Below are 14,342 nucleotides of genomic sequence, written 5' to 3'. Positions count from 1 at the left end.
ATGCTACCTACTGGAAACACATCTAAAATGAGTCACTTAGGTTCTTCTACAATTTTGGAAAGACACGACATACATATATGTGATGTATATACCTGAGTTCAAACATAACTTGCTATCTGTGTCCAAACTTACCAAGGAATTGAACTGCTCAGTCCATTTCTATCCCGAGTTCTATACTTTTCAGGATCTCTTCAGTAGAAGAGTGAAGGGTATTGGTAAACATGTCCAAGGTCTGCATGTGGTGGATTTTCCATACCTAAATGCAGAACGTGACAAGCCTGAGAGCATCAAGTCTAGGTGTCACTCTGTCTTAGTAAAGAGTTTTAAGAATAAAGTAGTCATAGATCTATGGCACAGAAGATTGGGTCATGCTGCCTTACATACTTTGAAGTAGTTGAACAACTTTAATTGTTGTGTCGACAATGTAAACTTTGATCACAAACATTGTATTGTGTGCCCTTTGGCTAAGCAAACAAGAATTCCTTTCCCTCTGAGTACTTCACAGTCTGATGCTTGCTTTCATATTGTTCGTGGTGATGTATGGGGTCCCTATAGGGTACCTACTTATGATGGGAGAAAATATTTTTTAACCTTGGTGGATGATTATTCTAGGTATACTTGGATATTTCTGTTGAATTCCAAGTCAGAAGTTATAGTTGTCTTGACTGATTTTTTCGCTCATGATGAAAAATGTCCACTCTTCAGTCATTAAAATTTTGAGAACTGACAATGGTTGTGAGTTTTTTAACTCTCAAGTTTCCATCTTACTCAAATCCGTAAAGATATTGCATCAGCGTTTTTGTGTTTATACTCCTCAACAAAATGGAGAGGTTGAGAGAAGGCATAGGTATATTTTAGACAATGCTCAAGCTATCAGATTTCAAGCAAGTGTTCATCTCATGTTTTGGGGGGATTGTGTGGCAACTGCAGTGTATTTGATCAATAGTTTTTTCTCTCAAACTCTTCATGGTAAAGTACCAGTTGAGGTTCTCTCTAAGACTACACCAGATTTGTCTCACTTAAAGGCATTTGGTTGTCTCGATTATGCCAATTCTTTGAAGAAGTCGGATAAATTTGCACCTAGGTCTACTCCAGCTGTTCTCCTTGGCTACTCCTTAACTCAACAAGTCTAAAAATTGTACCTTCTTTAGGAAAAAACATTTACTACTAGTCGAGATGTAATGTTTAAGGAAGATGTATTTCCCTTTTAACACTTGTCCAATACATTTCCTCCTATATTTTCTCCCCTTTATGTTCTACTCAATACTGTCCAGCTGATTCTATATATGTTCCTCATGATCATAATCCCTCTCCAAGGGTTGTTGTAGTCAATCCTTACCCACATGAAATATCTGAGTTCCTCTCATAATCTGAAGCTGCTCCTTTGCTTGTGTCTCCATCAATTGAACCAGTTGAAGGACTATATTGCTCCTACAAGAACAAAAGGCCCCCAACCACTTTCTTATTTCCAATTATGTGGACTACGATCAGTTCTCTCCTTATTACTGCTCAGTGTTGGTAGCTTACTCAGCTATTTTGGAGCCTACTTCCTACACTGAAGCTGCTTCAGATCCTAAATGGATTGCAGCTATGCAGTCTGAAATTGATGCTCTGCTGGATAATCACACATGAAGTATAGTTGATCTTCCTTCAGGAAAGTCTCTAATTGAGTGCAATTGGGTGTACAAAATCAAGCACAAAGCTAATGGGGAAGTTGAACGATATAAGGCTCGGTTGGTCGCTAAATGGTTTAATCAGAAAGAGGGACTAAACTATACCGAGACATTCTCTCCGATTGCTAAGATGGTGATTGTCAGGTCTGTTTTGGCCCTTGCTGTAGCTAAGAAGTGGTTTATCTATCAAATGGATGTGCATAATGAATTCCTCCAAGGTGATCTCTTTGAAGAGGTCTACATGACGATTCCTCAAGGGTTTGCCAGCCACCAGGGGACTGATAAAGTGTGTAGACTGCACAAATCCCTTTATGGTCTGAAACAAGCACCTAGGTAGTGGAACAAGAAACTTACTGAGGCTCTATTACAGTTTGGTTTTAAACAAAGTCATTTAGACTATTCATTATTTACCAAAAAAGATTGGAATTCATCTAGTTGTGGTATTAGTATATGTAGATGATCTCTTGGTAACTGGTAGCTATCATAAATTGATTTTTCAGACAAGAAATGATCTCAAGTTGATGTTTAAGATGAAAGACTTGGGTCAGTTGAAGTTCTTTTTGGGCATGGAGTTTTCTAGATCACAAGAGGGAATTCATATAAGCCAAAGGAAGTATGCTCTAGAGTTGATATCATAAATGGGGCTTGGAGGTGCTAAACCTGCTAACACACCTCTAGAAGCCAATGTCAACCTGACCTTTTTTGAGTATGACAGTCAAGTAAAAGGAAAAAAAATGGAACCTAGTTATCAGTTATTAGATGATGCTGGTGCATATCAGAGACTAATTGGAAGACTTTTATACTTAACAATGACTAGAGTGGATATATCTTATGTTGTGCAGGTGTTGAGTCAATTTATGAACAAGCCTAAGCAATCTCATATGGTGGCAACTCTAAGGGTGGTCAGATATGTCAAAGCTGAACCAGGTTTTGGACTGTTAATGCCTTCAGAAAGCTCAAGCAAACTAGTAGCCTATAGTGACTCTGATTAGAGTGGATGTCTTGAGTCCAGGAAATCAGTAACAGGGTACACTGTGAAGTTTGATGATGCCTTAATATCCTGGAAATCTATGAAATAGGAGACTGTAGCAAGAAGCTCTGCAGAGGCTGAGTTCAAAACCTTGGCATCTACAGTTGCTGAAATAACCTGGATGGAAAGTTTGTACAAAGAGCTAGAAGTTAACATTAAGCAGCATGTACATTTGTTTTGTGATAGCAAAGCTGCAATTCAAATTGTTGCTAATCCAATATTTCATAAAAGAACTAAACACATTGACATTGACTGTCATTTTGTAAGAGAAAAAAATATTCAAGGACTGATTCAAACACTTCATGTATCGACAAAGGAAGAACTAGCTGATCTGCTCACTAATGGATTAGGAAGACTGTCACATGAATACTAAGTTTTTAAGCTGGGATTAAAGAACCTATTTCAACCATCAGCTTGAGGAGGGGTGTTGGTTAGACTTATGACAGTTAGGATTAGAGCAGTTCTCGAGATAATTATTTTAGAAGCAGTTAGACGGTTAGAAGGTTGTTAGAGGTAGTTAGCACAGTAACTTTTCTTTATATAGACATTGCAATGTTAAGAGATTTTTTCAGATGCTTTCAGCTTAATGAAAATGAGTTCTCTTTCTTCCATAATTCTCTGTATCTTCTTCTTTCTGATCCTTTGCATCTTCTCGATGATGACTATAAGTTAACACTAATATTATCAGTTGTGGTATATGACCTCCAAACTTATCAAACATATGTGAAAATAACTTTCTTAAATGAAGAATTGGAGGAAGAAATTTACATGGAACAGTCCGAGGGTTTTGTAGTTCCTGGTAAAGAAAAGAAAGTGTGTGAACTTGTTTAGTCACTTTATGGATTAAAACAAGCACCCAAACAATGACAAGAAAATTTACCAAACCATGTTGGCAAATGGATTTAAGAATGATGAAGTGATAAATGTGTTTACATTAAAATCACACAATCATTGTTTGTTTGTATACTGATAACATGTTGATCATCAATAGAGATACTAATGACATAAATTATACTAAATGCTAAAAGGCAAGTTTGATACGAAAAATCTCAGAGTTGCATCAAAAAGGTATTTGACTAGTTCAAATATTTGGATTACAATATTGTTAAGACTCCAATGGATGTGAGCTTTGCATTTCAAATGAGTGAAGGCGAAAGTGTCTCACAATTGGATTGTGCTAGAGTATTGGGAAGTATGATGTATATAAGAAGTGTACCCGATCAGATATAGTATGTACTATTAGTAAAGTGAGTTGGTTCACGAATAATCCCAATCAAACTCATTGGATAGCAATGAAAAGAGTTTTGGGGTATTTAAAACATACTCAAAACTATGTCTTGTAGTATAACAATATCCAATAGTATTGAAGGATATAGTGATGCAATTTAGATCACCAGGATCAAATAAAATAAAATTCACGAGTGGATATGTATTTACTCTTGGTGGAGAAGCAGTCTTCAGGAAATCTCAAAAAAGACATGTATTGCTAACTCTAAAATGATCTTTGAGCTAGGTGCTCTAGATAAGACCAGTGAATAAGTTGAAAGACTCGAAAATTTCTTGATAGATATTTTGTTTGGTCCAAACCTTTGGCATCAGTATGCAAACACTTTGATAGTCAAGATGCAATACATAGGGCATGAAACATGATGTATAACAGAAAGTCTCGTCATATAAGATATTGACATAATAACATTAGAAAAAACTATCCTCTAGTGGAATGATCACAAATTGACTATGTAAAGTCAAAGAATAATGTGGCGGATCCACTTACAAAAGGCCTAACTAGAGAAAAAGTTGAAAGATCATCTAAGGGAATGGCTTAGGACAAGTCATTATGGTGGTAACTGTATCTTGCAGACGTGAGATCCAAGAGCTAGATTCAAGGAGAAAAACAAAGTTGTGACTGACGGTTCGACATTGTCAATAAATTCAATTCATTCTCATAATGAAGACAATTTTCAGAAACGAGGTTAAAACATTAAGGCTTGTTAATGAGTTAATTAATGATTTGCTAAGTCTGGCAAACTTGACCAAATAGTGTATCTACGCGATGACACGTTTAGAAATTACCTATGTGAGTTTAAAGTGTAAGCTGCTTCAACGAGAATTATTATCAAAAACTTATTCTCTATACACTCATGAAACCAGAAGGTGTTCATGCCTGAAACGAGCACAACCGTAAGAATCATAAACGGTAAAAGGTTAATTGTGTGACATATGGTTGTCTAGGTATACACCAAAGCTCGACAGTTCAAAGACATCACATCTACCGATTGACTGAGTTTATTCGACATATATTCACTACAGAAAGTTCAATGGGAAGCCTACTTATCCAGATACAATTGATCCTTACTTGTAAAGTACACATACTTGTCCGTTTTTTTTGTCTTGGAGTCATTCCCCATTCATGTGGGGGATTGTTAGATTTTGAAAGGTGTGAATGGAAAAATGAAGAGTTGCGACTTTTATGAAGAGTTGTGGCTTTTTTGAAAAGTTGCGACTTTTATGAAGAGTTGTGACTTTTATGAAAGGTTGTGATCTTTCCGAAAGATTGTGAGGTTTATGAAAGGTTGTGATCTTTCCGAAAGATTGTGACTTTTTCAAAGGGTTGTGACCTTTCCGATAAAGTACAATAAAAACCTTTTCACACTACCCTTTGGTTTCTATATATTGAGGAATTTCCTCTCATTTTAAAATAACGAATTTTGTTGGACTTCTACTACTACTAAATCTAGTATTCTTAGTGTAGTTTACTGTTGTTGAGTGGTTTGCTAACACAATGATTTTAGGTACCGATACACCGGTGAGTAAGATCATTCTATCCTGGAAGGATACATTCAATTAACCTCGGGTACTTGAGGAGAGTAATTTCCTTAAGGGAACACTATACATTTAATGTGTTTGATTTTCTTCTTTAAGAAAAATATTTTGTATATTGTTTATAATCTATTTCTGATTCTATATTTTCTATTGATTTTAATTTTCTAATTTTGAAAATGCTTTTTAAATTTTATCATTTCTTATCAAATTCTTCTAAATTTTTATTATAAATATCTTTAGAAAATGAACAAAGAGTACAAAACCTCCATCACTCCCTGTTCATGAAGTTCGATGGAGTGACTAATTAATTAAACATAATGGATGAAGCAGCAACAAATTAGACAAACAAGGAGGCAGAGAGTAGAGATAATATGATGTTATATATGCATATAGAGAGATTATGATGTAGTTGCTTAGTGGAGTGATTTGTGTAATATAAATTAAAGCCACGTGTGACGTGAGCTTTATTATTTTCTTTTTATCTTTATTGTCTAAATTGCCTTTTTCAGCACACATGACTGTTACTATGGAGGAAATGTATGTGCTTATATTGAAATGTCAAATTTGTCCTCAGTGCAGTTTTATATTGACATGTAAGTAACCATGTTGAAAGTAGATATTACTATTATAGACTTAGTAGATAGAATAGAAATAGAAAAAAAGATGAGTAGAAAAGGAATCAATGTGTATGGATTAATAACATCTTTTTGCTTTATGCTTTAAATTTGAACATAAAAAAGATAATTCAAATAAAGTTTTTCACCAAAAATATTTAAAATCCCTTATCTATTTAAATATTGTATACGCAAAATCAGCATTACCATTAATTTTTTTAGTAATTTGACACCCAAAAAATAGTTCTCATAAAAATTGGTCAAACATAATTTGTTTTAAAAAATACTTTTCTAATGGACTGTCAAAGACAAGTTGTTGTTCTTCAAATGTACTTACCCAAAAATCTATTTTGACAAAATTGATTCTCAAAATGAACACGGTAGAAATTTGGTGGGTTGGTTTCTGTAGTCACTCAACTAATAATAATTATTTTTGAGAGTAATATGTTTTCTTGATTTTAATTCTTTTTAACAAAAAATTGACTTTATGAGATAATATGATAAGGCCAAATACATAAGCAGATCCTTAAATTTGTTGGGTTATTTCTCTCAGGTACTTCAACTACGTCATTTTTCTATTAAATCATTGAACCCCCATAATTTGTTCCGTTTAAACAAACACCGTTGTCTGATGTGGAATCAGATTTGTGAGGGGTATTGATAGAGGATACATATGTTGTTCCACAACTCATTAGTCTAATTGATAGTGAAAATGTTGGAGAATAATTGTGTTTTACTTAAGTCATTTGAACACATTAGAAAACAAATGAGACTAACACGGTTTGTCTTCATTCATTTAATCAAAATTATTACAATTCGAACACAGTTGAAGGCATTTACAATAGAAAAGCCGATCAAAATCAACCAACAGTGTTTTAAAGGAACAAATTATGTGTGGTTCAATGATCAATAGAAAAATGACGTAGTTGAGGTACCTGAGGGAAAAAAACCAACAAGTTTAGGGATCTGTTTATATATTTGGCCATATGATAATTATTAATTAAGCAACCATTTAAGAAATTAACTCGAAACTTGGTCAAAATGACGATTTAATCCTTTGCTCCCTACATTTTAAAAAATGACCTTTCTTTTTTTAGTCTATTTAATAAAGACTGACTCATTTCCGTTGTCAACACTTAAATTTCGGCTTTTCTCGTGTCATGTTTAAGACCACGATATTAAAAAAGACCTATTTATATATTTTACATAACTTTAATTTAGAGCCACAAGATAAAAAAAATCTTTTTATTTTTCTTAAATTCATTGTAAGTTAAATTATATCATTTGTTTCAAAACAAAGGTAATAATAAAATTACATCATCATGCATGAAGTGTTTATTTTATTAGGATTTGCTTTTACAAATCATAGGAACATTTAGCTAGGCTTAGAGAGTCATAGAAGTAGTAATTTGAGTGAAGTGATGATGAGGTCCCAGTCAGAACAAACATAAATTAGGTTGTCTTGACTTTTTGTGAACACAAGTGAAAAGTACATGTACCTGTCTCAACATGATGGATGTTTGATTTTTTTTTTTAAAAAAAAAAAAAGAAAAGAAAGAAGAAGTACATGTATTTGTTCAATTACTGTCCAAACATAAAGCTCACGGGGTTAACCAATGCCAACCCTAGCTTTTATAATTTTAATATGCTATATTTGGAGTACTCTCTTTCATATATACCTAGCTTCTTCAATTTTATTTTAGACCTAATGAATCTACTCTTCTTTTTTTGGTTAAGATGAATCTACTCTTCTATTTGTCCATAAATGTGTGCCTTTGTTAATATACATAGATCCAATAATTATGTCTATCACTTTCATAATTGTAAATAAGGGTATAAGTTTGAATTAAAAAGGGAAAAATACTACAATATATGTTAGAAGTCTTTAACTTTACTTATGATTGATTTAAGTGCAAGGTAAAACTATTATTAAGGGTCAAATAATGTTAGTTCTTCCGTCCTAAGTAAGTGTTCGTACTTTCTTTTTTAGTCTGTATTAAAATAGTGTTCATTCCAACGACACATTTAAATTAGGACGGAGGGAGTATTAATTATTCTTGTTGTATGTTTGTGATCTTCAATTATGATTTACTTATAAAATGGAATAGTAACTTAATTATGGGAAATCTTAGTAAATCAGTTGGTTGATTATTTCTGAATATTGAAGGTTCAATTCAGACGCGGTTCTAATAATTTGCTTGTGATTGGGGTATAATTGTCTCTCCGAGTGATATTAAAAGCCCCCTCTTGCTCTCCTTAGAACACATTCTAGCCCCAAAAAGAAAAGAAAGAAAAAGCTCCATCAAGATCCCTCCTTTGTAAAAGCCAAAATACTCTAATGCATGGAGCTTTTGTGGAATTGAAGTGGTAATTACTTGCCCTAAAAAGCTTTTTTGTTTTGTTTCTTCAATATTTTAGTCCAAATTCCACAACCCTAATTAATTTCCTTTGACCAAAATGTTCTCTGCCAGTAGTAGTAGTATTCATGATAACCCTCTTCCTCACTACATTTCCTCATCCTTTCACACCTCTTCTCCCTTTCTTGGTTTCAATGGCAACCAAATTCTCCTTCATCAATATTACCAAAATCAATTTTCTAGTCATTATTACTTGGCAAAGAACAATGAAGATTATTGTGATAATTCCTTAAGGTCGTTCCCCATGAAGAAGAAATCGAAGAAAAGGGAGAGGTCATGTAGTAAGATTTTGACGGCTCAAGGTCCAAGAGATAGAAGGATAAGACTCTCCATTAACATGGCTAGAAAGTTCTTTGATCTTCAAGAACTTCTAGGTTTTGACAAACCAAGCAAAACCATTGATTGGCTATTTACACACTCCGAAGTAGCCCTTGAGGAGCTCACTAATTGGTCAACTCATCAGACTCATCGCCCGAAAATTTCAGGTTTAATCCTTGCATTCTCTAAGCAAGTATCAAATTAGGTTTTTCTCTAAGGAACTCATTCTATCTTGCCCTGTCTTGAACTAAAACTCGAAATAAGACACATAATTATACGATAGTATTATAAGATCTGAAGAAATTGCTTAAGAACTAACTACATATCTGAAGTTAGCTATATTTTAATTTATATTTCCACGTCATAGCCAATTAGAAACTGAGATGTTTTTTGCGCGGTCCGTTCAACTAACATTATTTCTATTCTATTATATTTATGTAGGAGCAATCAACAACAAGGGTTTAGAAAGAAATCCCAAAAGAGCAAAAGAAGTAACACTAAAAGAGTTAAGGGCAAAGGCAAGAGCAAGAGCTAGGGAAAGAACAATCAAGAAAATGTGGACCAAAATTGAAACTAGCCACAAATCAGCTAATTTTTTTGGAAAAAAAGATATAAGTGAAATGGAACAACAATTTTTCAAGAACAAATTACAAGCAAACAAAGAAATAATTGAGGGATCTGGAGTTACAAAAATTAAGATAATGCCTTCTTTAATCTTGGGTTTTAACCCTAATCCTTATGCTCCAATAGAGTCAGGTACCTACTATGGTGGCTCTTCCTTATCACAAGGTATCATTTTAGAATTTAAGTTATATATACTGAACATTTTCTTTCCTACACGGATCGATGTAATTTAACAAGTTACAGAATGTTAATCAATTACCTTTTAAAATACTAATTAATTATTATCATGGATTTTTTCTAATAGTAATATTTAATTAATAAATATTCTGATTGTGTAAATATTTTATTTTTTTTTCACACAGGATTTCAAAAACCATGGGACTCATATCACAGTAGTCAAGTCTAATATTGGGAATATAAAGTAAGCTAATGTTTCTTTTTCTTTCTTCCTCCCTTAGATCTAAGATTTTGGAAATATTTTTTCTTTTTTTTTTTGTTTTTTTTTTGATAAATAAATGTATGTCTATAAAATCATCTAGTTTTTGTGAGATTAATTTTTAAATTCCAAATCTGCTTCAAATCTATTTTCTTTTCAAGTTTCAAAACTTGCTCCAATTTTAACATATTTTTATTTTTATATAAAAAGAAAGCTTTATCTATTATTTCAGATTTGTTTTGTTTTAATTTGTATAAATTTACTTCAAAATTGTTTTTTTATTTGTATAAGAATTTACAGCTTCATATTTGTTTTGCTTGATTTATGTAAAGTTTTCTTCAGACTTGTAAACTATTACCTAGGTGTTTTATCTACTAAGTTGAATAATATTTATTTGTAATATATAAAAAAAATTTAGATCTGTAAACCATCTCATCCTACATTGAATAATATGTATTATTTTTTCGTAAGATTTGTAAATTCTTGTCAGAAGTCTCTCATCTCCGACTGTTGTTATTATTTATTTATTTTATGCGGGTAAATTTTCATATTTAATCGTAATTTGATGAATTATAAAAATAATTCTATTGTGTCAAGCTTATCTCTATAAGATTATGATTTGTGATTTATTAAAAATAATAATATTGTGTCAAGCTTATCTCAATATAGGATTTTGATTTGTGATATATTAATATAATAATATTTTCTCTATTCCTTTTTAGCTATTGTAGTGAGAATCAAATAATATAAATTTTGATTAATATTTTAAAATATATTTTTTCATCATATTAGTATGAAAAAAAATGAAATTCTCAATATTTTCCGTGTAGCTTTGAATTTATAAATTTTAATTTTGAAAATAGCAAAATAAGGTAAGCTAATTTAGCTTTGAACATAATTTCATCATTATGTTTCATGGTTTTTTTTTTTAAAAAAAAAACAAGTGAAATATGTTTTTTTAAATATTATGCAAAGTACAGTCTCATTTTTTTCATGAGTAAACGTGTTTTTATCGTATATTTTTTCTGTTTTAATTTACATGAGGTCAGTTTGACTTAATATAATTAAATTTATTTATTTTTATTATGATAGACTAAAAAATAAATATCACGTAAAATGGAAGTGTGTATGTCAGTACAATTTGAGCTTTGATGTCATTGTTTTTCAGAGGTTTAATTAGGAGGTATTATGATTCATGTGTAAGTAAATTTGCAGTGCTTCTTCCCTATGCTATCAGCTGGAGAATGAAAGGAAGGAGATGTTGATCAACTACATATTTAAGAAGATTTAGAAGAGTACAAGATATACTTTATTCTATTTTAATTTTTTAATATTTCAATTATAACATTCATCTTCTTCAATCTTCCTGTAGTCTCATCTCTATTGTGATAGAGAGATATAGTTTGGGGTTTTGAAGAAGTCAAGTAGAAATATATTAAAATATTAATATTTCAATAAATAAAATTATTATATATGTCAGGTAGATAAAATAGACAAGAAGCATTGTTAGATAAATATTTGATCAAGTCAACTTTTAAGAATGTTTTCATAATCATTGGGTGATTGTTTTGATAGGAAATTTACACTTTTAATAATTCGTATATAAAACTCAATAAATTAAATTTTATATTTCAACCTTTTAACTCTAAATAGAATGATATACTTCTACCGTATATATAGTCAATATCAAAAGGAATTTGACACATTTTTATATTTCATATTCTTTGTTTAAATTTATATGGTACTTTTTAACTTGAATTGTTTTAATTAAGAAAATGTGATTATTATTTCTTTTGAAACAAATTAAGGGCTGTTTGATTACAAGTATATTTGAGAAAAAACTTGAAAAAAGAACTTGGAAATTAGCTTGTGTTCGGCTATATAGTTTGTCGTTATCTGATAAATATATTTAGCAAACGTTTCAAATTTTCAATCTTTTTTTAAAAAAATAAGATTTTGCATCAAATTCTAGTATTTAAGAATTTTTAAAAATTTAAAAATTACTCAAACTTTTATATTTTATTGAAAACATCCTTCATCTATTGATCTCAAATAATATCTATTTATAGTCAACTTCATTGAAAAGAACAACTTGTTTTTACTGGTTATAATTTATCCTAAATCAGTGACACATTGATATGCATATAGATTATTTTACGGCTCTTGTCCATATTATTTTTGTTATTGTTGATTGTAATTAATTATATCGTATTGTTATTGTTTAATGAAACATATTCTTTATAAAATAATAAGACAAATTTATGAGTAATTTTAATAATTTTTAAAACTAATGAAATGCATTATACTTTTAGAAAAAGTCAAATGTTTATTTTTCAAAATTTATGGTCAAAGGTATTATTGAAACTTCATTTAAAAGTTAGAACTTACTCAAATATGACTTGCCAAAATACTTAAAAATTTATAGACATATTCTAGCCAAGTAAAATGAGTGTTATATAAATTGAAATAAAGAATATCCAAATATATATACAGTTTGATAAATTTTTTATTTTATCTTAACGAGATAAATTATATTTATATAAATATATTAAATAACTTATTTCAAATCACCACTTTAAATATATTAAATAACTTATTTCAAATCACCACTTTTGACGTATGTTTTCGATGTTTCCCAAAGTTCTTTTGGTAATACATCATCTTAAGCTCAACTGGTCAGACTTTAGTATGTATTGTGGCTCAGGTTAACATATTATATAGTACGAGAGAGTAACAAAAGTAAATATAATTTTCGATTGTGGCATATCATTTTTAAAATTATTAAATAATAATAGTAATATTTATAGACAATAAAATTTTGTGAAACTCTACAAGATGATTTAATTTAAATTGGGATTTTTGAAGGTGTGTGCAGTTTCAACTAGAACTATTGGTGACTACTCAACTCTAAATTTAGTTCATGTTTATACAAAAGGTACTAAATTTCTATAAAAGGTATCTCAAAAATTTTATAAGGAGATCAAGATCTCTAATATTTTGCTAATTGATGAAATATTGATATAAAAGTCAAATTTAAATCATCTGAGTTCGAGAAATACGTCACTAATGGCCCTTGAATCATAATAAATCTTGAAAATAGAATCAAGTGAGCAACATTGGTACCCCAATCTTTGTCAAAAGTTATGTCTCTTCTTATTATATTGTGATTGTCATTTACTTTTTTGTCACTTTAAAATTTGTTGCAAACAATATTAATTAATGAGTAATTTATTAATATTTTTTTTTCAAATTCTTCTATTAGATATAGTGTTGAAAAACTCAATAAAGATTTTCAAAAAAATTATTCATTTTGAATCATAAAAGAATATATCACAAATTCGTTTATTTTCGACGGAAGAAAATATCATTTTATGTATGAGTTTTACTTTTATATAGGTATGTAAAAGGGTTTGACATTAATTATCATATCAATTAAAAGATATATATGTTTTATTCGTAGAAAATAAAATTGGTAAAATAGAGAAATACTTTCTCCAACATGTTAAAATAACTTGATACTCATTTTGTATATTTAAGTCAAATGAGTTCTTTTTTTTATTATGATCTTTTCATTTGTTTTTTTACATATATCTTAAAATATCAATTATTATGACATTATAAATAATACTTAAAATTTGTGAATTTATTTTTAAAAATTAAAAATTTTATGTTTAAGAGTTACTTTCAAAATCTAAATGGTGCCACAATGTCACGATTCAAAACGAGTCGTGAGTGGCACTATACACTTAACCTCCTAAGTGGGCGAACCAAGGAATCCAAACCTCAATATATGCCAATAATTCAATTACAAATAACAAAAAAAAATAATATGGAAGCTCAAAAACTTACTAAATATCTTTTTCCAAAACCTGAAATTCATCACAACAAGGATATCTTATCTCTAATTATTAAGTCTAAGAGTATCAAAGACAGCAAAATAAATAAAATAAAGTAATTCGTGTCCGGAAACTAAGGACATCATGTAATGACTGAAAGAATCCAACCCAAGCTTGAATTAATACTCACCCTTGAACCTGATATGCCGAGACTTGATAGAGCTGAGGGCGATTCAAATTCGTCGGTACACTTGTTGCACTCCATATAAGGAAAACAAAGAAAAATACAAGTAGGGCTCAGTACGAGGCAACATGTACTGTAAGTATCACCGGTCAACCCAAAATAGTAACTAATATACAAAGAATAATAGTATAAAATCAACAATAGTATTTAATAGGTGATAAGCAACAAACAACATGAACAAGTGACAATAGAAAGTACGTAATCAATCACAATATCAAGCACACACGAGGATTCATGCCTCCACACCACGTTCGTTGGGAAATGGGTTCTTTGAAATTGAGTACATTAAATTAATTCAATATCCTTTTCCTTTAATCTTACTGTGTT

At 30.5% G+C, this 14,342-nt stretch overlaps 1 protein-coding gene across 1 annotated transcript; it reads left to right on the top strand.

Annotated features, from left to right (window-relative positions):
• Positions 1-8,210: 8,210 nt before the first annotated feature.
• On the top strand, positions 8,211-11,409 carry LOC107013950 (transcription factor CYCLOIDEA-like). Its single transcript, XM_015213825.2, has 4 exons — positions 8,211-9,042; positions 9,317-9,664; positions 9,862-9,920; positions 11,151-11,409. The coding sequence occupies exons 1-3, from the start codon at positions 8,598-8,600 to the stop codon at positions 9,903-9,905; spliced, it is 837 nt and encodes a 278-aa protein (XP_015069311.1). The 5' UTR covers positions 8,211-8,597; the 3' UTR covers positions 9,906-9,920; positions 11,151-11,409.
• Positions 11,410-14,342: the final 2,933 nt, after the last annotated feature.

This window comes from Solanum pennellii, chromosome 3, assembly GCF_001406875.1.
Source record: "Solanum pennellii chromosome 3, SPENNV200".
Taxonomy (NCBI): Eukaryota; Viridiplantae; Streptophyta; class Magnoliopsida; order Solanales; family Solanaceae; genus Solanum; species Solanum pennellii.
This window is presented reverse-complemented; position numbering and strand designations above follow the sequence as displayed.

Excerpts from the sequence above, each read along its gene's own strand:
- LOC107013950 (XM_015213825.2), top strand. The coding sequence starts at position 8,598 with ATGTTCTCTGCCAGTAGTAGTAGTATTCATGATAACCCTCTTCCTCAC. Across the intron at positions 9,043-9,316 it reads TCATCGCCCGAAAATTTCAG|GAGCAATCAACAACAAGGGT; the intron begins GTTTAATCCTTG and ends ATATTTATGTAG. Across the intron at positions 9,665-9,861 it reads TGGCTCTTCCTTATCACAAG|GATTTCAAAAACCATGGGAC; the intron begins GTATCATTTTAG and ends TTTTTCACACAG.